The sequence below is a fragment of the Lissotriton helveticus genome, chromosome 8 (assembly GCF_964261635.1).
Source record: "Lissotriton helveticus chromosome 8, aLisHel1.1, whole genome shotgun sequence".
NCBI classification, from domain to species: Eukaryota; Metazoa; Chordata; class Amphibia; order Caudata; family Salamandridae; genus Lissotriton; species Lissotriton helveticus.
In genome coordinates, this window is record NC_136069.1 from 721,177,633 (window position 1) to 721,205,171 (window position 27,539).

At 47.4% G+C, this 27,539-nt stretch overlaps 1 protein-coding gene across 1 annotated transcript in view; it reads left to right on the top strand.

Annotated features, from left to right (window-relative positions):
* Positions 1 to 27,539, top strand: part of IPO5 (importin 5) — a 446,703-nt gene that overhangs the window by 300,003 nt on the left and 119,161 nt on the right. The window contains exons 21-22 of the mRNA XM_078657510.1: positions 2,776 to 2,831; positions 22,756 to 22,878. Coding sequence (XP_078513636.1) covers positions 2,776 to 2,831; positions 22,756 to 22,878 — 179 coding nt within the window. The remainder of the gene's footprint in view (positions 1 to 2,775; positions 2,832 to 22,755; positions 22,879 to 27,539) is intronic.

The window sequence follows — 27,539 nt, forward strand, 5'->3', positions numbered from 1 at the left end:
GGTGTCATCTGCATAGGTTACTACTTGCACCCCAAACCTTTCAGTAATCTCTGCTATAGGTGTTACATAGAGATTAAAAAGGGTGGGGCTCAAGCTAGACCCTTGGGGCACTCCCTGATTCAGCCTGACACCCTGACATATAGTCTCTCATTCAAAGATTTTAACCACGACACTCCCTGCCAGCTCGAGTGCTCATGCAGCTTATAGGCATGATGGCCTCCTGCATATTCATTGTCCCACATACCCGACTCCGAATGAGTCCATTGCAAGAATGCCTAGCACAACAGTGGAACCAAGCTCAAGGACAACTAAAAGACCTAGTGTTAGACAGTTACACTTACAACTCTCTGCAGTGGTGGAACCCACAAAACCTTTCCAAGGGGCGACTGTTCTAAGAGCCAGTTCCACAAGTAGTATTAACAGCGGATGCATCACTGACCGGTTGGGGAGCCCACCTCCTTCAATACACATTCCAAGTTCTCTGGACAGTCAAACAAAAGACATTGCATATAAACCACTTAGTTACTAGCAGTATTTCTAGCAATGAAAGCCTTCCAGAAATGCTTGTACAACAAGGCTGTTAATCCGGACGGACAACATGACAGCCATGTACTACATCCAAAAACAGAGGGACACACTCCCCAAAGCTGTCTCACCTAGCACAGAGCATATGTAAGTGGGCAATTCCCAAAAACATCTTTCTCCTGACAGAACACCTCCCAGGAATAGACAATCAGATCGCAGATCTACTAAGCCGACACAGCCAACAAATTCACGAATGGGAGATTCACCCTCAAGTTCTCAAACCATTCTTCCAAAAATGGGGACAATCAGAGATAGATCTGTTTGCCACAAAAGAAAACTCAAAATGCCAGTCCTTTGCCGCCCGGTTCCCACACCCGTTGTCACAAGGCAATGCGATATGGATGAAGTGGTCAGGCAGATTTGCGTACGCTTTTCCGCCGACCCCACTGATTCCTTTAGTGGCACGCATACTAAAACAGTCATTCACAATGATCCTGGTTGCTCTCACATGGGCAAGACCGCCATGGTACACAACTCTCCTAGAACTCTCAGTAGTCCCGCACCAAAGACCGCGCCTGTCGCCACAATTGCTTACACAGAACCATGGCGAAATCAGGGACCCAGATCCCAATCGGATGAACCTAGCTATCTGGCTCCTGAGGTCTTAGTTCGGATACCTTAACTTGCCTCCAGATTGCATGAATATTATCAAGGAAGCAAGGCACCACACTACTAGAGCATGCTACGCAGCTAAATGGAAAAGATTTGTAATCTATTGTAACAATAACCAAATCAACCCATTAGATGCCTCCATCCAAAACATAATCTGTTACTTGCTACATCTTCCAAGATGTAATCTAGCATACTCCTCCATAAGGCTACACCTTGCTGCTATAGCAGCATATCTTCAAAACAGGCAACACGTGTCCCTGTTCAGAATACCACCTATTAAAGCTTTTATGGAAGGACTTAAAAGAATTATCCCTCCAAAGCATCCACCTTTGCCAGTCCGGAACTTAAACATAGTACTAACCAGACTCATGGGGCCTCCTTTCGAACCACTCCACTCATGTGAACTACAATTCTTAACATGGAAAGTGGCATTTTTAATTGTCATTACCTACCTCAGGCGAGTCAGTGAGCTACAGGCACTAACCATTCAGGAACCCTTCATGCAAATACACCAAAATAAGGTGGTGCTTCGTACTACCCCTAAATTCATGCAAAGGTTATATCCACTTTCCACATCAATCCGTCCATAGAATTGCCAGTTTTCTTTCAAAACCCGCAGTCGGTAGCTGAAAGAGCCCTACGCACACCAGATGTCAAAAGAGCGCTGCTATATTACGTTGCCAGAACTAAATCATTCAGAAAAACAAAGCAACTTTTTGTTGCTTTTTCTCCACAACATTAGGGTAATCCCATTTCAAAGACCGGAATAGCCAGATGGATAGTTAAATGCATTCAAATATGTTATCAAAAGGCAAAGCGCACTTTAACAGTTCCCCCAAAAGCCCACTTGACGCGCAAAATGGGGGCATCCATGGCTTTCCTAGGAAATATTCCCCTAGAAGACATGTGTAGGGCGGCTACATGGTCAACCATACACACTTTCACGAAACACTACTGTGTTGACGTGCAAGCTAAGCAACAAGCTGCTGTAGGCCAAGCGGTTCTAAAAACTCTTTTTCAAACAACTGCAGCTGGTACAGGCGACCACCGCTAGAGGAGAAACTGCTATACAGTCTATGCTAAGATATGAATTCAGCAGCCCACATGCCTTGAACGGAAAATGCTACTTACCAGTATGCATCTGTTCTTGGCATGTAGGGCTGCTGACATTCATATCGCCCACCCTCCTCCCCAGTGCCTGTCACAGCTGCAGGGTTTCCTTCTTAACATACATTTACATGGTCATCTCTTACTTTTCTATACTCCATCTTTGCCACAATGGCAAAAAACAATCTGAGGATGAAGACGATGCCCATGCGCACTGTAGTCCAGGGGAGGAGTCACCTATCTCGTGATACTTCGAAGACTCTTCCAAGACAACAAGGTGCAATCATCCGGAACCAACACTAGGCGGCGATCTATGCTAAGATATGGATGTCGGCAGCCCTACATGCTAAGAACAGATGCATACTGGTAAGTAGCATTTTCCTTATTCTTTTTCATAAGAATCTTAAAATGCACTCCAATTTAGTTCACTAAATGCTGTACCTCTAACTCGAAGCCTTTCTCTTAATATAGTTAAGAGGCAAGATGAGGACTATGATGAGCAAGTTGAAGAGTCTCTTCAAGATGAGGTACGTCAACTCTTGGTGGCTGATAATAGCTTAGTCATGAGTACAAACTAGAAAAATTAAAGTGCGCTGAGGTCTATACGTTTAATCATGTATAATACTTAAATACTGTTCTATTCAATTGATCTGTGTTTTAGCTTGGAAAGAATTGAGTGATTTTACTTTGCATGATATGCAGAAGGCACCAACGTGGGAACAATGGATAATTCGCCTGCTGATGATTGCACCAGGACAGGAGCTTAGGTCAGAGGAGTACTTTATAATATTTTGGAGAGCTTAGTGAGTCAGACTGCCCCAATTTGAAGATGATATAGAGGTTAGTGTCCCAGTATCCATCAGGGTATGGTAAAGGTACATGGTTGTACTACAGAAATAGTGTTGGGCTATTGATGTGGAGGGTACTGCGTCTGAAAGAAACAGGTTAGTGTTAGATTCCTTACCTTAGAAAACCCCAGACGTCAGACTAGATCCGGAAAGTTTTGCGTAGCAATACCCCTGCGCGTCGGTAAGCGTCATCTGCGGCTCTGCGTCAGTCGTTGGCGCAGGGATGACGTAAGGTAATGAATCTAACACGAACTACTGTTTCTTACAGATATATCGTTACCGAAGGTAAGTAACTTGTGCATCAAGAACGCTATTTAGAACGACTTCTCTGGCAGCAAGGGTATCCCTCTCAGCCCTGTTTCTGTACACTGGTACACTTTGAGTTGTTTACAAGTTGGAGTAGATTGTTTGAGCCTGAACATGCAGATGTGCGCAGAGGGATGGGAAGAATTTATTTCTGCAATGTTCTTCATAATCACTGAATTGTGACTCCACCCTTCTTCTGGAACCAGGACAGCAGCAGGCACTGATTTGGTTTGTGTCATTGGTCTCTACTCCTTTTTAGAGCATCACTACTCAAACCATGTTTTCCCTGGTTTAGTGGGCAGTCGTGCATGAGTGTCCTTGGTGTGCAGTTGTGTTCATACTAGTGAGGGACCAGTGCTGCTTTAGCACACTATTATTGCTAGCAAAGGATGTATGGAGAGCAGTCCATTGAGATTACTCTTTAACCATTACATAATTTAGTTTTGTTCAACACAAATTCAGCATGGTTTCCTTCAGTGATCCGTGTTGGAATGAAAGTCCTATGCATGTCTCTGCGTAGCTTAGTTAGCCTTGGCTAAACCCCCAGGCCTTCCCGTCATATGAAGGCTAGTATGCAGAATTCCTATTTACATGTTTGGAACTTAATGGTTTAAGAATGGATACATGGACTGCTGCTATATGCTTTTGTTAGGACTCATTGTGTTGTCTGTACTTCAGAGTTCTGGGGTTTGCCCTGTTTTTAGGGTTCCTGGGCAGTCCAACGTTGTTGGAAAACGAGGCAGCATCTGTGAGGCCTGCACAAATAACATGACACATTTGTCCTTCACTGGGAACCAAACACCCTAGGGCAGCGCCTGACTCTCGGAGGGTAGCGTTGCAGAGCAGTCTGAGGCTTACTCAAGGGAGGTGGTGTGGGCTAGTAATCACCATTTGCAGGTGCGCAAAAATAACACTCAATAATTGATTGTCCAGTCTGTACTTAGCTTTATAAAAGTAAGAGTACATTTATTAAACACACACACCAGTCAATACTATACACCAATTTACAAATATACATAAGCTGTTGGAATTACTTTGTGACATTGCATAACCTCTCCACCCCTCCCGCAGGGGGGGTGGGGTCTAGTACCACCACTACCATGTATGCACATCATCTTGCCCCCAATGCAATTAGTTGAACCTATCCTGGAGCGAGGGCCCTGCACACTGGCACCATCCCAGTGGCGTCCCCCTCCCAATACCTCAACAAGCATTAAACAGGGATACACCTGCCTTGGTGACACATGACCCTGACCAAGCATCTCCTACTGACCCTAAAGTATACACCTCTACATCTTAAGGGCTAACAGTCTGGGGTTTTCACCTAAGTGCAGCAGCAAGACTACATGTTTACGCACACTTTAGAATGACAGTACTCAGCACATTTGGATATCATTAAAAATGCATTGCAATTACAGCCCCTAAAGGCATCACAGATGATCACAGGATTAAGTTGTAAATACCGTCAGACACCCTAGCAGGAGTGTCTAGCCACTTAAATCCACTTTGCTTGTGACATCACCTTACACCAGTACTTCACATTGAACATCAGTCCCTCTAAAAGAAATAACCATTAATAAATGCATTTCAGTGCAATTACGCCATTTCACCTCCAGGGGATGCCCTTCTCGAGGCATCTCCAACTCAGCCCTTCAATCTTTGATGCACTTCTCAATGAACCCCCAGCTGTAGAACAACAGTTCCAGCCTAGGAGGTGATGCAATCTTCGCTGAGAGTTGAGGGGCTATTCTTTTTAAATACTCAAACTTAGGGTGGGACTTGGATTTGTGCTGGGTGCGAGACAGCACCTTTTCACACTCAAGGGTGACCCCTCTCCTCTGGGGGCCACAAACGCCAAAAACAATCCATTCCTCATGCCTGGCAAGGCATCATGGGGCGCTTCAAGCTCCTGCCGCTTTCTGGGGCCTCGGTGGGGGGCCCGGTCCCACCTGGACCCCCGGATAAGGGTATGTGACGCGGGGAGCCCAAACCTGGCCGCTCCGCGCTTTGGTCGGGGGCCCGGTCCCACCCGGGCCCCTGGCTCCTCCTTCCTTGTCCGGGGTCCCGGCCCCGGTCCTACCCGGGACCCCCACAGGCTCTGCACGTTGGAGGGCAGTCCCCGGGACCTGACTCACCCCGGGGGCCTTTCCTGGACCAGCGGCGGATCCTCACGCGCTTCGCCGTCAGGGGGCCACAGGTCCAAAGTCTCTCACCTTCTGGGGGCCATATCTCAGCCCCTGGAGGTCCGATTTGCCCCATTTTCGCATCTTCTTGCTCCTGGCGGCGCCCCCAGCCACTGGGAGCACTCTCCTTCACTCTCCGGGTCGCCAAGAGGGTGCACTGTGCAGGGAGCGGTCTGCACTGGCTCTCTGCGCCAGCCTTTCTCCTGGCTCTCCTCCTGCGCCTCTCTTCTCCCTGCGCAGAGGCCCCTGCTTCTGTGCACCGGTTCTGGGCGCTTCTCCTGGTGCTGTTAGGGGCCTGGGTGACATTCAGGGGGGATCTCCTTCCAACTGCCCATTGACCGGCTCCAGCACCTTCCACCTCAGCAGACCACACCCCAGAGAGAGCTTCTCTTCCTGGGCAAGTACTTTTTAAAAGTTGAGTAGTGGGCTGGCAGGAAGTCCCTGTGTGTCCTATCAAACAGCGACACATCACTTCCCTGACCCTGCTCCCTCCTCCTTGTCCAGCCTCTGGGTTGTTCAAACATGGCATCGTCCAGTGTCTCTGGCCACATGGCCTCTGAAACCCAACTCCTTCCCCCCCCCCCCTCACTGCCTTCACATGAGGCAACCTGGTGCCTGGCACCCAGCGACAGCAGTTGATGGATTGGCTTTTAGCTCCACCTATTTTTTCTCCTTGGAGGGAAGATCTTCGCTCTGGGAGGAAAGGTCATTAATCTAACCTGCCATGGCCAGACCCCAGCCAGGGAATATGACATTTCTGGACGACCCAAAAGCAGTACAAATATGACTTTGGACTTAGCAGAATACTCATTTTCACATCTGCTACACTGTACATTAGTGCATGTCTGGAATCTGTAGGCTTTGTGGAAGTTATTTTAGCCATGGGCCCCACATCCCCATAGGGGAATAATGAAGTGAAAACTCAGTAAACCACATTGACTTTCCCTGGCATGTTCCTTCCCAGGGTATAAAGCCTATTCCATGTCACCACCCAATTCTGCAGAAGTCCTGACACACCATTCACTCTGTAGCTGCTCCTGGACTGCGCACGCTAGGAATCTCCCCTGCGCAGCTCCTACACGTGTGCGCATGCATGTACACCCGTGTCTGCATGTAACCAGCACGGTGTCCCATACTCCAGCTGCTGCGCAGCGGCTTAGTCAAGCCAGGCGGACACCAGTACAATCTCCATGCAGTCTCCTTCATTATGAGTTCACTGTGGCTGAGTCCCAGATTATGAGGCTCCCCCACAGTGAAAGCTCAACAATTAGGTGCTCAAAAAGCGAAAAATCCGGGCAGCCCATAGTGTCAGAACCACCTTCTAACAAAGGTTAAGAAGTTTTTTGGGGGGGTTTATTATGGTGGGCAGTACTTGAGGAGTTTCACTCAATGAAATTCCGCGGAGTTGCATAAAATCTCCAAGATTCCGTGAAGTTTGACAAACTGGCAGAATTAGGCACGTTGCGCTGATGGGCACTATGCGGTGCGTCAGAGGGTACTGCTTGTGGACTGGATTGCCTGCTGCTAGAGTAGATTTTCTACTGGAGCGGCAGCTTTCTCACTGCGAATACCCGATTTGGCGAAATCTACCCAGGTGCCCTTGTGGCAACTAAAAATCATGGTAGTGGACAGAGCTTGCTCCAACTTACTGTTGGCAAACCGTGTGTGAGAAAAAAAACTCTGCCACTCTGCGGTTGGTTGTATTTGGCCAGAATGCTCCCTAACGAGGAGTGACCAAAACTGTCTGCAAAGCAGAATTTGCCAACTGCTAGTTTTTTTTGGTAGTGGCGGCGAAAGTGAGTTGTCTACAATTGTCTTACTCAACTGAATGGCGAAGTGCTCCCTTACAACACTTCTCTCTCAGTATACCTAGGACAAGCAGCCAAGGTTTGCTTCATGAGCTGCGTTGAAGGCTAGTAACAATGAATCTGAAATACAGTGATAGATTCCTTGCCTTCTAGATTCCTTGCCTTCTAGATTCCTTGCCTTCAAGGGCGCTAGAGGGCGCACAGCGGAATGACTGCCTCCTGAGACAGCTCCTCCGGCCAGAGACGAACAACGGAAACAAATGGCATGAAAACAGTGCTAAACTTACCGAAAACGGCATGGAAATAAATCGGAAGGTGTAGAGAGCACGATGACACGAGCGGATTGCTAAAACGCGTAGTACCCCTCCAGAAAACGACTTTTGAATCCAGCGAGGCGGGTAAACAACTGCGGCTAAAATGGCGGCGCAGTGACAACCAGAAGAGGTGAGCGCTCTCGAGCTATCCACCAGCGTTGAGTTATGTTATGTTATAGTTATTTATTGTGCGCACAGCTGCTCCAGCAAAGGAGCGTCCTGGTGCCCGACAAGGTAAAACATAACACTACTAAAAACAAGAACAGAAAAGAACAACTAAAGGGCAAAACTAAAACAAGAAGGTTTTAATGGCTTTTCGAAACTGCATGAGATCCTCCAACAAACGAATCTCCCTGGGAGAGAGTTCCAGATAGCCGCGGTTTTCACACGAAAGGATCGGCCACCGGCACGACAAAGCTTAAACCGGGGGACCACAGCGAGGGCCTGGCCCAAGGATCGGAGAGAGCGTGTCGGGACATAAAAGGACAAAAGATTGGACAGAATCTGAGGGGCAGTGCCTTTCAGGATTTTAAAGGCCAAACATAGGACCTTAAAATGAATTCTCATCCTCACCGGTAACCAATGCAAGGAGCGAAGAACGTTGGAAACGGGACAGAATCTGGGCAAGCCGACTATCGCTCTAGCTGCGGCATTTTGGACACGCTGCAGGCGGGTGATTTCTGCCTGGTTGGCCCCCACCAGGAGGGAGCTGGCGTAATCAAGCCGGGAGATTACCGTAGCCTGAATCACCAGCTGCCTGGTCGGGGGCATCAAAAAATTTAAGAACAGGTCTTAAGCCCCGAAGAACGCCAAAACAGCAAGCCGCGGTTTTCTTGGTATGGCCAACAAAGTTAAGGCTAGAGTCCAGCCAGACTCCAAAGTTTCTTAGTTCCGAGACCGGCGTCGGAGATGGTCCCAGCTCCGAGGGCCACCACCTGTCCCCCCCAAAGCTCCGCTCTCTTACCGACAATCATAATTTCTGTCTTTGTTGCGTTAAGCTGGAGACAATTCGCCATCATCCAGTTGGCCACCGCCTTCCGTCCATTCTGAAACCTAGGGGCATCAAGCTCCGCATCCCCACTGAGAGTAACCGCCAGCTGAGTGTCATCGGCATACGAGCCCATAATCAGGCCTCACTGCCTTGCGACCTCAGCCAGCGGTCTCACGTAAAGGTTAAATAACGTGGGACTCAGCGAGGATCCCTGCGGAACCCCCATGGCCAGAGGCTGGAATTTGGACTGAAAGGGTGGGATGGCCACGCAGAAAGAACGATTGTCGAGAAAGGAGTTGAACTGTACAGCGCCAGAAGACCGCAGCGGGAGGTGGTAAGCGCAATGTGGAACCTTGGTTGTCAATGAGACTGGCGTGTGGAAGGCGCTATAATTACTAACGGCGCGAAACAGTCTGGGAAGCTACGTTCGGCAATGCACGTGGCGGACGGCTATGTACTATACATAATTGCCGTAGGACTATAGGGCACACAGCGCTGCTATATTGGTCAACACTAACTGTGAAATAGCGTGAGATGTACATGGCCAAATACTGACAACCGGATGTTGTGTAAATCGGCGCGAGGCCAAGCGGAGACAATATATAGCCTGGTAGCACAAGATGGCGGCGCCTGCAGGCTGGTGAAATGCGAAGCGAATAGAGTGCCTAAAAGATAATTAACTTCGTTCTGTAGAGGAATACCCAATAAGTGCGACGCTACGGGAGGTGATACGGCGCTTATTAAGTGAGTCCCAGCTGAGGAGAAGCGAATGCGAGGCAAACTGTAGCGCTGTAGGCAAGAACCCTCCAAAACGGTGCGAAAAAGACTACACCTACACTCAGCCTCTCTTGTAACGGCCACCATTACGGAGGTGATTCCCGCGCAAGGCGCATTCAGGCTACGAAATATACAAACGTGCGGAGCAACGAGGGGAGTGAAAAGAAACACCTCAGACGGCGCAACTGTTACATAGTGCATTGGGGAAACGCGGAGATCACTCGTGTGCTGCATAGCAGTAAAAACAGAATGCGATTCACGAAGGGAAGCGTCAGTGGCGTACTGCTGCCCTGGTGGGGAGCGATAGCAGTTGGGTGTGTGAAACAGTACTCAGCGCACCCTTTCGATAAGGCCAAGCACAGAAGATAAGGTGGCGGCTGGGATTATTGCTCAAAGAAAATGGGTAAACCAGAGAAGGTACAATCGAAACTACCATTTGACAATAAAAAAGCCACCAAAGGAGCCACAGCACCATCAGACGTGGATATGGAAGCGGACGCAGAGACACAAAACACTATGGAAACGACACTCCGGGCCATCCATAAAAGCTTACAGGACGTACATAGTAAGCTAGACTCCATCACGCAAAGAGTCGATAACATGGCTGCGAAGCTCGACCAACACGGAGAGCGGCTGGAAGAAGCAGAGACAAGATTATCAGCAGTGGAAGATGAATCACACGCAACAACGCAGAAATGCACAGAGATGGACAGAGTGCTAGAGGTCATTAAAAACAAGTCAGAGGAGTTGGAGGCGAGGTCCCGAAGAAATAATATACGTATAGCAGGGGTTCCAGAGTCTACCAACACAGGGAAGATGGAGACCTATGTGGAAGAACTGCTGAAATCGATCTTTGGAACCGACCAGCTGTCCACAGTGTTTATCATTGAACGAGCGCACAGAACACTTGCGCCAAAACCGAAGCCGGGTGCCCCTCCACGCCCAATCGTGGCACGTCTGCTCAATTACAGAGATCGAGACATAATACTGAAAATGGCAAGAGATTGAACACCAGGGTAAAAAGCTGCAAGTTTACCCGGACTTCACCATCAATGTACAGTTGGCACGAAAAGAATTTGCATCGGCAAAACAGAAACTGAGAGAAATGGGCATAACCTATGCGATGCTTTACCCAGCGAGGTTAAAAATCACCAGCGACGGTAAATCAGTGATATGTCAAACTCCTAAAGAAGCGAATGAATATATTAAAAGATTGGGGTAACGGAGAAGGGAACAAAGACGTCAGGAGCAAAATCAAGACTCGGATTGAACCACTGAAGTCAATAATACTCGAACTATAACCCCAAAAGATCTCAATATGATGTGTAGAAGGGAATGGGCGAACATACGTACTACATCATACAGATGGCAGAAGACAAACTCAAGGATGTAAAACTGGACCACAGATAGCAAACCGATAAGTTGAAAACTGATTAACTGACAATGTGTAAAGAAGATGGTGCAAGGAACTATTGGATTGTTGGCGGTTGGGTGAGATATAGTTAATGTCTGCGGGGCTAGAGCGGTGAAATGTTACACAGCGCACAGACTATGGCAGGAACGCTGGAGTAGCAAGATAACGTACATTGCCCGTTGCTGTGTAAGTGGTCACAAACGAACTGTGTGATGTTGGAATACTAAAACTAATTGTTTGAGAACTAAAGGTGGCTAACTGGGAGAACTCTATGATGGTGCTAGATAGACTGCGGTGTATCACACGAGAGGTATGTAGGCGGAAATACGTGGCACTACTGAGGTGTACACCCAAGAGTGGGGGTGAACACGAATAGTGTGAACTGTTGCACCTGCACTATGCACACCACTCTGGCCACATCCACTATGTTGAATGAAGTCGTGTGACCCGAGCGGTCCGTCCCCCCCCCCCCCATTATGGTACAATGTTAGTTTTCGTTACACTCAGGGTATGGCTTTGGCATGATTGGGGTGCTGAAGTAGGTGGGGGGGAGTTGGGGTAAGTTGGATTACAGAACTGTATTTGAGAAACCCTGCCAAACTCCATGGGAATCATACATTGCTCACTGCATTCTATGGGCTAAATACGTCAAAAACTATGATCAAGACTGTTCTTAACATCATGCAAATGCTAATATTACTGTTAAGATATAATGATGGGTAGGCATGTAGAAAGATTAAGATTATTGTCCTGGAATATACGTGGCTTGAACAACCCCAAAAAAAAATCAGACAAGTATTGGCATATTTAACACGATTACATATAGACATAGCATGTCTCCAAGAGACGCACTTAGACCCGCATGCACAAACACGCATTGGACATCGCTGGGCGGAAGCCTCATATAGGGCTACTTACTCTTCCTACTCTTGAGGAGTAACTATATTGATACGTCGAGGATTACAGTTCAAAATGGAACAAACACATACAGATAGTGAAGGGAGATATGTTATTGTCACGGGCATACTAAGGAGACATAGGATTACTCTTCTGAACATTTATGCTCCAAATAGACGACCCAAAGCTCTATACAACAATCTGGACGAGGTTATCCGACCATCCTGATGTACCGATGATATGGGGCGGAGACTTTAACATGGCACTGAATGAGGAAGTTGATAGATCCAAAAATTCAACGGAGACACACAAAAGGGCGTTATGCACACTACAAGACATAATGATAGATAGGCGGCTGGTGGATTTGTGGCGAACAAAAAATCCACACAAACAAGAGGCTACACACACTCTGTCTAGAATAGATTACTGGATTGGGTCACAGGAAGTGTTACAATGGATGGATATGAGAGAACACCTCCCAAGGACACTATCCAACCATAACCCGGTGCTGCTAACGATCCATCTGCCTGACTATGTACCTCTTCCTTTCAGCTGACGCTTTAATGGGAAAGCCCTACAAGACGAATGTTAGAGACACAATAAGTAATGCAATATTGGAATATTTTGAAATTAATAAGGTCACAACGAAAGACGCTGGACTACTGTGGGAGGCTTTCAAAGCCACAATCAGAGGGGTCTGTATTAGCACTAACGCGGGCATATTAAAAGACCTGAGACAGCAGTTGGAGAAAAAAGAAGCTGAAATCAGGAACTTAGAATTAGAATATACTGAGACGCAAGATCCAGCCATTCTGGGTGAAATTAGGCTCGAGCTATCAGAAAATCAAAAACAAGCAGAAACTGAGCTAACATACGTGCACAAACGACAGGTAGCAAGAAAGTACGGAGAAGCGGGGAGGCCAGGTGCGACACTAGCGGCTAAAATATGTGGGCAGAAACCACCACAAGTGGTAGAGGCAGTAAAGGATACTTACGGGGAGCGGAGACATGACACTAAAGGTATATTAGAAGCATTCCGACATACATTTGGTAAACTATACGAAGCCGACAAGACCGCCCCAGCGGACGAAATAGATAGTTACTGTGATACGATAGCACTGGCATGGTTATCGGATACACAGAGACAATACCTATCCCAACCAGTGACAGTAGAAGAGGTGACAGATAATAAAGACACTACCAAATGGCAAAGCGCCGGGTCCGGACGGATTCACCAGGGAATTTTATAAAGCGTTTGTGGATTTGCTAGCCCAACACATAGTAGCTATGCTAGGAGATGCACACGAGAAAGGTGTGCTACCGGCCTCCCGGAGAGAAGCAATGATTATAGCACTATTGAAGCCGGACAAGGACCCGGAGACATGTGACTCTTACCGACCGCTTTCTCTCATCAATGTTGACTCAAAAATACTGTCTAAAATATTAGCAACAAGACTGCAAGTTTTAATGACGAGGCTGATCCTTCCAGATCAAGCAGGGTTTATACCCACCAGATCGACATCCCACAACACAAGAACCCTGTTTGCATTGGCACACTACTTATCCCCGGAGACGAAAGCAGCGGCGGTACTGTTAGACGCTGCAAAGGCGTTTGACACTATTGCCTGGACATACCTGCACGCTATATTGAGGAGAATGGGTTTCCCACAAATGTTCCTGCAATGGCTAGCACTCCTCTATACCACACCTATAGCGAGAATTAGTCAACATATATGTCTCAGAACCAATAAGAATAGGAAGAGGCACACGACAGTGGTGCCCACTATCGCCCCTGTTGTTTGCCATAGCCATAGAACCGCTAGCATGTAAAATAAGACAGGAATATAAACACTCGGCACTGCAATTCCCCCAAAGACCGCTTCACATATCGCTTTATGCCGATGATGTGTTACTATGTCAGAGACCCAAAAGACAATTTAAATCCGCTGCTAAGGGAATTCGTTAAATTTGGTTATCATTCAGGACTAAACATTAACTGGACGAAATTCACGATTATACCCCTCACTGACAGCACTCTACCCTTCCATCTAGATTACCCCTTAGACTGGCAAACCGACCCAGTGCGGTACCTGGGGGTCTGGTTCCACAGAGACCCAGAAGAGGTGATTCGCATGAATTATGGCAGAGTAATAGACTGGAAAAGAAAATAGATCGATGGATACAATTGCCATGGTCTATGGCAGACCGAATAGCCATAGTAAAAATGGTGCTGCTACCAAAGCTGCTTTATCTCTTCAATAATATTCCAATAAAACCACCGAAACCAGTGTTCCAGGAGATAAGATCGATTACTTTGAAATTGATTTGGGCGGGTAAAACAGCTAGAATAAATCTCCACACACTAACATTGCCATACGCAAAAGGAGGATTTAAAGTCCCTGATTTTTTACTATATTACCTATGTGCGCAGGCACAATATGCGCATTACTGGTTTCACCCTACTCCCTACATCACACATGTAGCAGTGGAAGGTGACGACCTCCCTATACCACTGAATGCAGTACTATCGCACAGGCGACCAGCTTTACATAAAAAAGACATCAATACAGTGGATGCTACATCGGCAGCATGGCAGGTAATAGCGAAAAAAGTGGGTAAGCAACCGATATACACACCAGAAATGCCACTTCATTATCACTCTGCTCTTTCGGTCACACAAGAAGCAGTGGGTATGGACTTAAACAAGTGGGATTAGACACCATAGGAGATCTGTATCAGGAGGGGTCTGTTAAGAAATTAGAAGACCTGGACTATATACAAAATCAATCATCGCTATTTTAAATTTACGTACTATAGACTACAGCGTGCATTGAAAACACACTACCACACCTACCCTGCAGACACTGCAGTTAATCATCACATCAGCTAACCCCAAACATCTAGTATCTAGGCTGTACACCTCATTGCAGGCTGAAATAGGACACTGCAGACACAGCGATTTAAAAAAAAAAAAAAAAAAAAAAAAAAAATGGGATACGTGTCTGGAAACACCTCTATCGGAGGAAGAATGGTGTGCGGCTGGCACGATTACTGGTATACTACCACCGAATGGTAACCTAAAGCTTATACACATTAGATACTTACATCAGACATACCACACGCCCCAAAGACTACACAAATATGGGCTGCGTGAAGACTCGAGATGCCAAAGATGCGGGATGGTTGATGCATATTTCGTACACATGGCATGGTACTGTGGGGAGGTAGCTCGGTTTTGGCTAGAGGTGACGGAGATGCTGAGTAAGATGGTGGGAATTGCGATTCACTGCACTATGCGGACATGTCTTCTTAATATACTACAGAATGTTAAAGCGAGAAAACGTAAATTCTGTGTACTGGCACTACTGCTGGCTAAGCGACTTATAGCGATATGTTGGGGGGGGGGTAAGAAAACACCACGTACAAAGCAATGGATACGTGATACGATATATTGTAAGGACAATCTCAAACTGTATGAAGAAGAGTTACCACCACGGGCACGACCGAAGGACTACTGGCACTACTTAGTGGACTATCTATCAGGAGAAGATGAACAGTCAGAGTAAAAACCGACGTAATATGTGTTGGATGAGGCGTAATATGTCTGTAATGTAATATTCTAGTGGATGTGGAGTGTTGTAATGCAGTTCAGTTGTATGGAGCATGACTGCCAAAATGTTGGGCATGGTATGTCCTATCTTGTTTCTCGTGAAATACCAATAAATAAAAAATAAAAAAAAGATTCCTTGCCTTCAAGATTCCTTGCCTTCAAGATTCCTTGCCTTCAAGATTCCTTGCCTTCAAGATTCCTTGCCTTATAATTACCCCCAGTCATCAGACTGGATCCGGAGAATTTTTTCTTAGTAGTACCCCTGTGCATTGGTAGGTGGCATTGGTAGACTCCGTGTCCAGGGGCGGGATGACATTGTGGTGTCTACTTAGATGCCACCCCTGCGCGCCGACGTCCACTCTTTCTTTTTCTGCGCCAGCCTAGCGCACATCCGGAGAAAGCTACCTCTTAAGTCACTTTTTGACTAAACTTTTTGACGTTTTGTCTACTGCTTTGAGTCTACGACTCCTGGTGCGCGAGGACCATCCCACCACCAGACCGGGCTCAAGCCTTGCTGGGCCTGTCACTGGCTGACGTCTGTGATCTCTGGCACCTCATGCGCCTTGGTGTCTGGCACGTGACCGCAACCCGAAGTCGTGCTCAGACTGCCGGGTCATGAATATAGTCATTGCGGGAGCAGTCCTGAAAGCTCTTGTAGCCCCGGCGGTCAGCTCTGCAGCACTCCCGGTCTTGTTCGAGAGAAAGGTCTCGAGGCTGCTCGCATAGCCCGCACACCTCTTCGCACTCAGTTTTCGGGTAAGTTGAAGCACAAGAAGTCGAAAAAGAACCGGCGCTCTACGCCTTCTCCCTGTTTATCGGCTGTCAGTGCGGGACCGGTAGCGTCATCGCTCTAAGGCTCCGTCTCCGGTGCCTCCTTCAGAAACGACACCCCCCCCCCATTTCCGGGAGCCGGAGCGTCCCCTGCCCACCTTTGTAAGTTCTACAAGGCCCTTCACCTCCTTGAGCAGCCAGACTACCACGGCTCACCTTCAAACACGCGGAGCCAGTCGGGGGTCCTGGGCCTACGGTGGCGGTGCCAGAGGGCCCCCGCGGATCCAGGTCTGGATCCATACAGACACCGGTTGATCTTACCCGACCTTCCCCGGCGTCTATCCAGGCGGCGACTGTGAGAAAGTGCCATCTATCTTGCATGGTGAATTGCTTTGATTAGTGTGCCCTAGGCTCCTGCCAATCGGGTCCATGTCCTGTGTTCCTTCCCTAAAACTGTGTTGAAACTAAAACCCAATTGGTATCGCTGGCAATATGTCAGCCCCTGGTAAATGGTACCCAGGGCATTGTGACCAGAGAAGAACCTAACTGCTGCAGCACCTATTGTACCACCCTTAGGGGCCCTGTACCTTGACACTCACACCCTGCCTTTGCAGGCTGAGTGACTTGGTGCAGAAATAAAGTCGACCTGGCACACATCCCTGTGTGCCATGCCCACAAACCCACTGCCCTGGCATACCGCAGTCACCCCTCTAGCTGGGAGCACTATGCCAGTGGTGTGGGCACAGGTGCATGAGCCCTGTGCCCCTACAGTACCCAGGGCCATGCCTGGGTACTGTAAGTGCAGTGTTGCTATTAAAGAGTATATGGTGCTGGAAGGTCGTCATAACTAACTCCACAGCTCCATAATGGCTACAGTGAAAACTGACAAGTTTGATATCAGACTTCTTAGCACATTAAACCCACACTGATGCCAGTGTGGGATTTAATGTAAAATGCACTACAGAGGGCATCTTACAGATGCCCCCTGAAACCTAACTTACAATCCACGTCTTGTCTGAGAGGCTGCCTAGGCTGCCACACAGCAGACATGTTGCTGTACCCCTGGGTAGAGAGCTCCTCGCTCTCCTGGGCCTGCAACAATGCACATTCTGGGCGAGGTGCTAGGTCTCCTCCCCCAGGATGGGCAGGGGGAAGCTTCAAAGGCATATACCGCCTTTGTGAGCTTCTCCAGGCCACTTGCTGTACTCAGCAACTGGCCCCCACTGGTTCTGACCCCCACTCTGGCGGGAACACTGGCGGGAAACCCTACGTGAGGAAAGGGGGTGTGCCAGCCTGTGCCAACTCCACCCCTCAGGTGGGAGAGGCGAGGTGAAGCACAACTCCAGGCTCCGGCCATCTTGAGGATGGGGAGCCCTGCCCAGTCAGAGATAGGCTCCTGCCCCCCTCCCACAGGAGAGGAGCAGGATAGGGGGTGTACTCACCCCAGGACAGGAACCTATTGGTCCCTGCCCTTCCCCTACCTGTAACACCCCTAAATTTAGTATTTAGGGGCACCCTGAACCTTCCTTCCTCCGATCCCGATTTCAAAACAAGAAAAAAGACCAAGAAGAATACTTGCCGTGCCGCTGCTAAAAAGAGGACAACACAACTGACTTGGGCCCTAGAGGCCTGTTTATCCTTGAACCTGCTCATGCTAAATCCCGGCGTCTCCTGCGGACAGCAACCTCTAGAACCCCAGAGGACCTGCCTGCCTTGACCCCCTTAGAGATTAGGACTCCCATGAGCAGTGATTCTGCTCAAACAGCAACATGCCTGGTGCTATCCAGGAACCGCGAATCCAGCACACTCTGCACCCGCCGAGCCCGTCCTGTGCCCGAGTGGACAAAGACCCTGAGGACGTGTTCCCCCCCCCCCGGCAATTCTGACCTGGAATCCGGTGCCCAAGGACCCTCCTCGATGACCACGACGACGCCTGCAGCCTCAGAACCAGGGACCCCTCCAACCTCGACCAGCAGAGGGTAAGATTTCCCGATGTCAAAAGACACCCCTGAACCCGGTGCCCACCGGCCCCCTGTGCCCAACTCCGGGCCTACCTATCCTCCAAGATCCCAACTGACCCCTTGAAGTGTTCGTCGCTCCTGAAGATCATCCGTCCCCGAGCCTGCAGCCTTTGTCAACTTTCTAAGATCTCCATTGAATAACATTGAGTGCCTGACTGCTCAAAAGCACCCTGCACCCAGCGTGCCCCTGGCAGTTCAACCTTTGTCCTCATCTACTTCCCAATTTGCCCTAAGCAAGTGACCAGGAGCCCAGCTCCCACAGCCGCGTGACCTACTGCCAGCAGCCACCAACCTCAGGCAGCCTGCCTCTCATTGGATAACATTGGGCCGAACTACCCCTGCACCCGGCTGCCCCTGTGCCGCTGAGGGTGTAACAACTGTACCTACCTGACCCTGGGAGACTCCCGAGTCTATGCCCAGAACCTTAACTCTGCTAGTCAAGTACTTACCCGGAACTGATAACTCTTTCCTTTCATAGGATAACATTGACTGGTTTCACTTGAAAATTCTTCTAAGTGTGGAGTTCTGGAACTTTAAAATATTTATCTAAAATCAGCCGAAAAAAGAATTCCAATTTACTCACGTGGTATCAGGAGAGAACCCAGTGCTGCATCTTTTAGCCCAGCACTGTCCCTGAAAAGTAATGTTAACCGCTGCCACCAATGTAAAAGTTGCTCTGTATATGCTGGACCAAAGTAAGGTACAGTGTGCACAGATTCCACAGTCCCCCAGAGGTTAAAGGTAGATATAACCTTACTCTCTAGTAGTAGCTTGGTCGAGCAGTAAAGCAGTACCAGTTCTTGTGTGAGACCATTTGCGGACTGTGTACAACAAATGCTTTACACTGTCCTCTTGCTACCTTTTCATAGTACCTCACGTAAGACTTTATATGTGCCCCTTACAAGAATGCTTAGCACATCCGTGGAATCAGCTCAAGGTCAACTTACTGATCTGGTATTGGTGGACAGCCGCACATATCGCTCTTTAGTGGTGGAACATACAAAACCATTCCAGAGGGCAGCAATTCCTAGAGCCAGTTTCACAGATAGTCTTAACAGCAGACAAATCACTCACCGGCTAGGGAGCCCATCTCCTAAACCACACAATTCAGGGCATGTGGGCCACTCAACAAAAACTGCTTCACATCAATCACCAGCAATATTTCTAGCGTTAAAGTCCTTCCATGCACATCTCAACAAGATGGTCCGGGTCCGCACTGACAATATGCAAAACAACAGTTGATGGACAGAATGCAGAACAATGTCATACATTCACCCCAGTACAGAGATCTGGGCCTAAATCCATTGTTTTTTTGCACTCCACACCACCCCAGTTCAGACATGGCCATAGGCAAATCAGCCTTGACCCTGTGCCTCATGGGAACAGTCCAGCCCGAACTGCCAAGCCATGTCTTTCCTGGACCGGAATCAAGCATCCTAGGACCGGTTTCTAGCTATCCGCCGTCTTCAGACAGGATATCTTGACTCCAGTGGTGTGGAGACATGGCTTGGCAGTTCGGGCTGGACTGTTCAAGGTTCAAGGTGGTTCTTGGAACAAATCCTGAATTCCTTCCCAAAGTAATCTCTGCTTTCCATCTTAATCAATCTGTAGAGTTACCAGTGTTTTTCCAAAACCCACATTCCGTAGCAGAGAGCTCTTCACATGCTTGACGTCAAAATAGCTTTACTTTATTACAATGACAGGACTAAACCTTTTAGAAAGACAAACCAACTGTATGTAGCTTTCTCATCACCTCATAAAGGAAACCGCATCTCCAAAGCTGGCATTGCCAGGTGAATAGTCAAATGCATTCAAATATGCTACCAGAAGGCAAAATGCACATTAACAATTCCCCCTAGAGCGCACTCAACATGCAAACTAGGGGCTTCCATGGCATTCTTAGGGAACATTTCCCTAGAAGACATTTGTAAAGCAGCGACATGGTCTACTACACCTACCTTCACCAAACACTGTTGTGTAGACGTGTAGGCGAAGCAACAGTCTTCCGTAGGCCAGGCTGTTCAGACACTTTTCCAAACCACTGCAACAAATGCAGATGTCCACCGCTAAGGGAGCCACTTCAGTACAGTCTGTGCAAAATTATGAATTCTGCAGCTCATATGCCTCGAAAGGAAAATGCTACTTACCAGTATGCATCTGTTCTTGGCATGTAGAGCTGCAGAATATCATACGCCCACCCACTTCCCCGAAACCTGTACCTGTTCCAATGATATCTTAATTAGATACATTCACATGGACATCTTTTCTGTTTCTTACAAACTCCAAGGGCGCCAAGAAAGGTCAGGCAGTGCAAAAACAGACCATCTCTCGATGGGTCATCCTTTGCATTAAGATTTGTTATTCCTTGGCGAAAAAGGAGCCTCCTGGAGGATTCTGCACCATTTACACTAGGGTGACTGCAGCCACTACTACTTTGGGACGTGGAGTCCCCCTTCAGTGACAACTGCCAGGCAGCCACTTGGGCATCACTGCACATGTTCACTAAACATTACTGCCTGGATAGTTCAGTCCAGAGAGACTGCTTCTTTATCTGTTCAGTTCTCCAGGACTTTCTGGTGTGAACTTAGTTCACAGACCCACCTCTGGGGTCGGTATTGCTGGGTTATATATTCTAAGGTTAGGAAATCTATAACTAATAGTCTCTTTCAGATGAACAAGTTACTAACCTTCGGTAACTATATATCTGTAAGAGACACACAAGTTATTGATTCCTTACCGCCCCACCCATCCTCCCTGTTCTGCTAACTGACCTCTAGAGTAAGGGACTCCCTTTCAGGGCCCTAGTTTTGTGCACCAGTGGTCTGTGCCTTGCATGATTCTGCGTTTCTGGCGTGAAATGTTGTGTAAAAGAACTGACGTCAGCGCACAGGGGCAGTGTCTTAAGAAGATACTGTGACCTCATCCCGGCGATACCAATCATTCTGTCTTGATTAGTCTGCTTAAACTGTACTGTTTTGACAGGTGTTAATCACAAATGTGATAAACATCAAAGCCAAATGTATTCAAGATTTGAGAAGTAAGGCTATTTAAAAGGTCTATGCTATTTGTTCATTATTATAACTGTTGTCAGAGTGTCATGTAACATTTTAAAATACATTAAGCAGTATTTGAATGGTACTAGCCTAGTGCTCTAGCAACTACAGTGCCCAACATCAGCCCAATTCTAGTTTGCTTGTCCACAGACAATGTGCAATAATGTGCTGTTAGGCCAACTCCTCTCCCCCAGGAATGCTAACGGCTAGGGCGCTCGACCTCGGACCTGGGGATCTGGGTTAGAGTCTCGGTAACGACGCCAACACCTCCTGTGATTCTGGGCAAATCACTTAATCTCCCCATGCCTAAAATGAAAGTGTGTCCTCATGTAACGTAACTGGTGCTATGTAAAGTGCTCTGATACCTGATTCGGTTCGGGTCTAGTTCGCGCTATATAAAACTCTGCAACAACAAACCAATGACTAACAGTCGACAGACTCGCAGGGTTACTGCTGAGACCAAATTCTCTGGATCCAGTCTGACGCTTGGGATTAATTCTAAGGTAAGGAATCTATAACTAGTATGTCTCTTACAGATATATAGTTACCGAAGGTAAGTACCTTGTTCCTCTACATTAACCTCTGCCTTCCTTTGGGGATCCACTGGACTATGTGCACCTATTCCTTACTTTGGTATAGGATTTACAGAGCCAGCTTTCTACAAATGTTTGCTTCCAGGTCCTCGTGTAGATGCCACTTGATGTCTCTTATTTTTTTTCTCCATACTTCCTGTACCCAGTGCCTTGCTTTCGTGTTTATATAATTGTGCCTCTACTGATGTATGTTTCCTCCTGTTAATTGACTATTCATCATTGTTCAGTTGTGCCCATGTTATGGGCTGTATGTCACTCTACTTTCTGCAAAATCATAAATAAAATGTTTAAAAACAAGTGACTCCAAGTGACCGTATTACAATTATTCCAAACTTTTTAAGTTTCTAAGTGTCAAATTTGTTTAATTTGCCTATGCTTGGTCGCAGTTAAGAGAGATGTTTTGTTTTATTATACCTATACTGTATTTTATATATCCGAAACCCTCTGGATCTTTGTCGTTGTGGTGTCTAAAAATAGTCTATTTTTATAATTTGATGTCCGATTTCTTGAGCGTCTTGTTTTCTTCTTCAGTTGTTTTGGGGCTATTTAAATGCTTTACACTTGCTCCTGTGTGTATACTTGCTACTTAGAGCGACAGCTACCCGGGGCTGAACTAAAGGTTTGGCAAAAAAAAAACATACTAGTCTTTAAGGGGTTGGTAAGTGTATTACACAGTGAAGTTGCACAACCACACCATATAATTAACTCCCATTTCCTCGCAACATTAAGGTTTCACGTCTGATTGAAGGTAGCATAGGTATAACAGTTGGTGGACTGAATTGAATGGTGTTCTTTTTCTGCCTTATTACCACAGAATATCTAATATGCTTGCAGTGATCTGATTTTTCAATACTTCTTTTAACAGGATGATAGTGATGTGTATGTCCTCACCAAGGTCTCTGATGTTTTACACTCCTTGTTCAGCAGCTACAAAGAAAAAGTTCTCCCGTGGTTTGAACAGCTGCTTCCTTTGATAGTAAATTTAATTGTAAGTATGAAAACATTTTGATTGTCTATTCATTCAGTAACCTCAGTTTTGTTCTTCTCACTCAAAGATTTGTGGCCATATTAATTAAATGACACAGGGTCACAGTGGGTGTTCGCATCTGTTTTTACACTCCATTTGCACCTTTGTGATCTCCAGTGCAAGCTCCCTAATGTTGGAGGACATCGCCCCAAGCACATGCAGGAACTTTATCGCTGTTTAAGAACTAGTTCTCAGAAGGCAGATCCCTATAGGACACATAGGGAGTACTTTACAATTAGTATACTGACTGAAAAATCATTGTGGTCCCAGAAACCCTGTGGTCTATCTCTAGTCTGGCAACCTGTACCCCTGAGTGTCAGACTAGATCAGGAGTATTTTCTTCAGCAATTCCCTTATATTTTGGTAGGTGCCACTGGCAGTAGTTAAGATAGGTGACTTCTAGTCTCCAGCAGAAACCTGCCTCCACATAAACTTGTTGGAGTTGCAGGCAAATCATTTGTAATTGAAAGCGTTACTCCCCTCCATCAAGGGGGAGTCGGTGCAGGTTCTACTGTTCAGCATCATTACCATGTGATTTTTCAGCAAACTAGGCAGGATGGGGCAGTTGTGGGTTCTCTGCCAGGAGGCTATTCTTCTCCAAAAATTGTTAGTCATCAGAGCATTTCCCTGGTCATATAACATGTGACAAGATCTTTAAACTAGATGGACAAATTCTGTATACTTTGCCCAGCATATCACAATTGGCGGGCAACATTTGGAAGAACCGTGGGTTTATTTGGTTTTCGCCACCACCGAGGACGTGGTGATGTCTTAGCTTTTCTGAGTTGTCGTTTCCAAAGCTGTTCTTCCTGGGAGACTGATTTTGCTCGTATTGGAGCTCTGGACTCCTGAAGGCCTTCCTGCCCCTCCAAAATGTCATAAACAACCAGGCCCAAGTCATCCTAGTGGCCCCAGACTGGACGAACAAAGTGTGCCACTCAGACCTCCTGGGCATGAGCACCTGTCCTCCAAACCAGCTGCCTCTTTGGGACGGCCTCCTGTTGCAGCAGCAAGGCTGGGTTCTGCACCCGAGCCTGCACAACCTCTGCTAACATGCTTTGAGGTTGAGTGGCGATAGTGAATTGCTTTTGATCTCCAGTCTGAAGTAGTATTATCTTGGCGGCCAGGCAGCCCTCGCGTAAAACAATATGCGAAATGCTTGGAGTAGTTTGGTGTTTTTCCCAAATTTTCCATTCTTTGCAGGCACAGTTGTCTGACCTATTACTTTTTTTGTTAATCCTTAACCAAACATTGCCTTGCTGTGGCAGCAGTTAAAGGTTCTCCATCTCCGCTCTTTCAGCCTTTTTACGTTTACCCAATCAGCTGCCTTTATTCAACTCAGTTGTTGTGATGCATTTTTTGAAAGGGCTCACCCTTAAGTTACTTTCCACTTTTGTGATGCCTTAGAGGGATTTCAATCTGGTGCTCACTCTTCTAATGTGCACTTCATTTGAGTCAATGCTCATCTTAAAGACAGGCTTCCTCAACAATAACTTCAGCTCGTCTACTATAAGCACTGTCTATCCAGCAACCATAAATCACCACTTTCCTGGACAAGCTAGTGCTCCAGTATAAAGCGACATTTCTCCCAAAAAGTTCCTTTGTGGAAAGGTGATCTGCCTTTCCACAAAGGACAGTCCACTACTCTGCAAGTTTTCTTCTCCCCGCCTCGTCCATCCAAAAGGAGAAGAAACTACATTGCCTAGACCCAAAGAGGGCTCTGAGCTTTTTCATTAATCATTCCGTGGATCAGGTGGACGATGCAGTCAGTGAGGTTCTCTGTGCAGAAGAGTACCGTCTCTAGATAGATTGTCTGGAGACTTCTACATGCAGATTCCTCACTTTTTGAATATTTGCCAGGCATCAGACTGGATCTGGAAACGTCTCAGCAGTACCCCTGTGTTCTGGCAGGCTATGCGGCTCGCCACTGACTATTCCGCTCTGCAAATTATGTGCAGGGTGTGTATGTGTATGTATATGTGTATGTGTATGTATATGTGTGTCTGTGTGTATGGATGTATATTTATGTGTATGTATATTTGTGTGTGTGTGTGTATATATATGTATGTATGTATATATATATATATATATGTATATGTGTATATATATATGTATGTATGTATATATATATATATATGTATATGTGTATGTGTATATATATATATATATATATGAATCGCTGCTCACACAGATGTTGCTTTCTTTCCACACCATCAGACGCAGATACAGAGCTGCCTCTGACACTTGCCTAGATTTAAGATATTATTCACAGTGTGCCAGGGAAGTGTCTCTTCCCAAAACCTGTTTTAGGCCCTGTAAGAACTGTCACTAGCAAATACCTCACAGATCCATAATGAGTATGAAATCGGGCAAGGCCCCCGGCTCGGACGGCCTACCTGTAGATTTTTACAAGGCTTACATCCATATTTTAGCTCCTATTCTGCAACAAGTGTACTTTACCGCCTTTGAGGAAGGTACGTTACCATTTAGCATGCGAGAGGCCCTCATCACCTCCCTCTTGAAGCCAGGCAAACCCCCCGAACGCTGTGATTCGTATAGACCCCTCTCCCTACTAAATACAGACGTTAAGATATTGGCTAAAGTGTTGGCTACCCGCCTCAACCTCCTTATGGAGCGACTAGTCCTCCCGGACCAGGCAGGCTTTGTCCCGAACCGTGCTACATCTCATAACTTACGCACGCTACAGACAATCTTACAGGACATCACTCCCAAATGTGAAGCCGCGGTAGTTTTCTTAGATGCTACCAAAGCTTTTGACTCCCTGGAATGGGATTACCTGTTTGCATTGCTAGAACGTATGGGTACTCCTTACAGCTTTATAGCCTGGATTAAACTTCTCTATAATAAACCCCACGCGGCGGTCCTGCTGAACGGTTCTAGATCCGACAACTTCGAAATACAAAGAGGCACCCGGCAAGGATGCCCATTATCCCCGGTCCTCTTTGCGATTGCTATCGAACCCCTAGTCGCCATACTCCGACAACACCACAACCAACGCTCTTTGATTTACCCCGAAAGGCAGATACTCGTCTCGCTATACGCTGACGACATGACCCTGTATATACATATGCCGAGAGACAATCTGAACCCTCTCCTACGGGAGATCACTAAGTACGGAGCTATTGCCGGGGTCCAAATCAACTGGTCAAAATCAGCCTTATTCCCCCTTACGGATAGAACCACGCAGTTCCCTCTCGATTACCCCCTTGTGTGGGAGGGTGACGAGATTAAGTACCTGGGCATTACAATCACCAGGAACCGTGAGACCCTCATTAGGGCGAATTATGGCACCGTCCTGGACAAATTAACGGACACCATCACAAAGTGGATTCATCTCCCACTCTCCATGGCGGGGCGTATCTCCCTGATCAAAATGGTCATACTCCCCAAACTACTATACCTATTCACTAACATCCCCTACAGCCCTGGGTCGCATTTTTTCCGCTCCCTAGATTCCCAACTATCCAGATTGATCTGGGGCGGTAAACAGGCCAGGATAGCTCTTTCGACGCTGAAACTGCCCTATCATCACGGCGGATTCGAAGTCCCTAACTTCAGCCTCTACTTCGATTGTGCGCAGGCTCACTTCGCAGCCTACTGGCTCCGACCTCCGCCCTTCATGGCACACCTAGCTGTGGAAGATGGGTATATGAGGCCTGCTAGGCCATCGGGATATCTTTACACGGAACCCCGAGTAACCGAGCGCGATCCCACCACCGTGGATTGTACGGTTTTGGCCTGGCGTAGGATTGCGACCCGGGCGAACATTGCCTTTCTCTACTCCCCGCTTATGCCAATCGCACACGACCCCAGATTGAGTATCGCTTGCGAGGAACTAGGTCGCAAAATGCTTATCAAGCTGGCACTTCATAAGTGGGGTGATCTGTATATGGAAGGGAAATTCCGCTCCCCTGCCCACCTATTCGGAGATCAGACCCCCTCTATCATGGACACGTTCCTTTGCGCGCGACTGCGACACAGCGTCAAAGCAGTCACTCCCGACTTCCCGAACGAACCCGAAATTATACAGCCGTTGCATGCACTGTTCCAAACTGCAGCCCCGACACATGTTGTCTCTATGTTATATAAGTATGCGTACTCAGCCGCACCACCCCCTACCCTCCGAGCGCGCGCAGAATGGGATGGGGACCTGGATGTACCACTAACGGATGATCAGTGGGAATCGAGCTGCTCCCATACCAACTCAGTGACAGGCAATGCCCGCCTCAGGATACTGCATTTTAAATTCCTACACCGCCTCTATCACACTCCCGCTAAACTACACCGCTTTGGCTTACGCGAGGATGACAGATGCCTCCGCTGCAACCGCCCGGGTGCCCACTTCATGCACCTAGCGTGGACTTGTTCATCAGTCGCTTCCTACTGGGAGGAGGTGTTTGAAGCTATGTCGGACATTGTGGATACTGCAATCCCACCGTGTCCGCGAATAGCCCTGCTGGGGCTCACTCCCCCCGAGCTGAAGAACAATCGGAAGTTGTTTGCACTGGGGCTTCTCTTAGCGAAACGTCAGCTCGCCTGCAGATGGGGTCGCGGCCGCGCCCCCAAGTTTAAAACATGGCTAACCTCTATGTCCTCCTGGC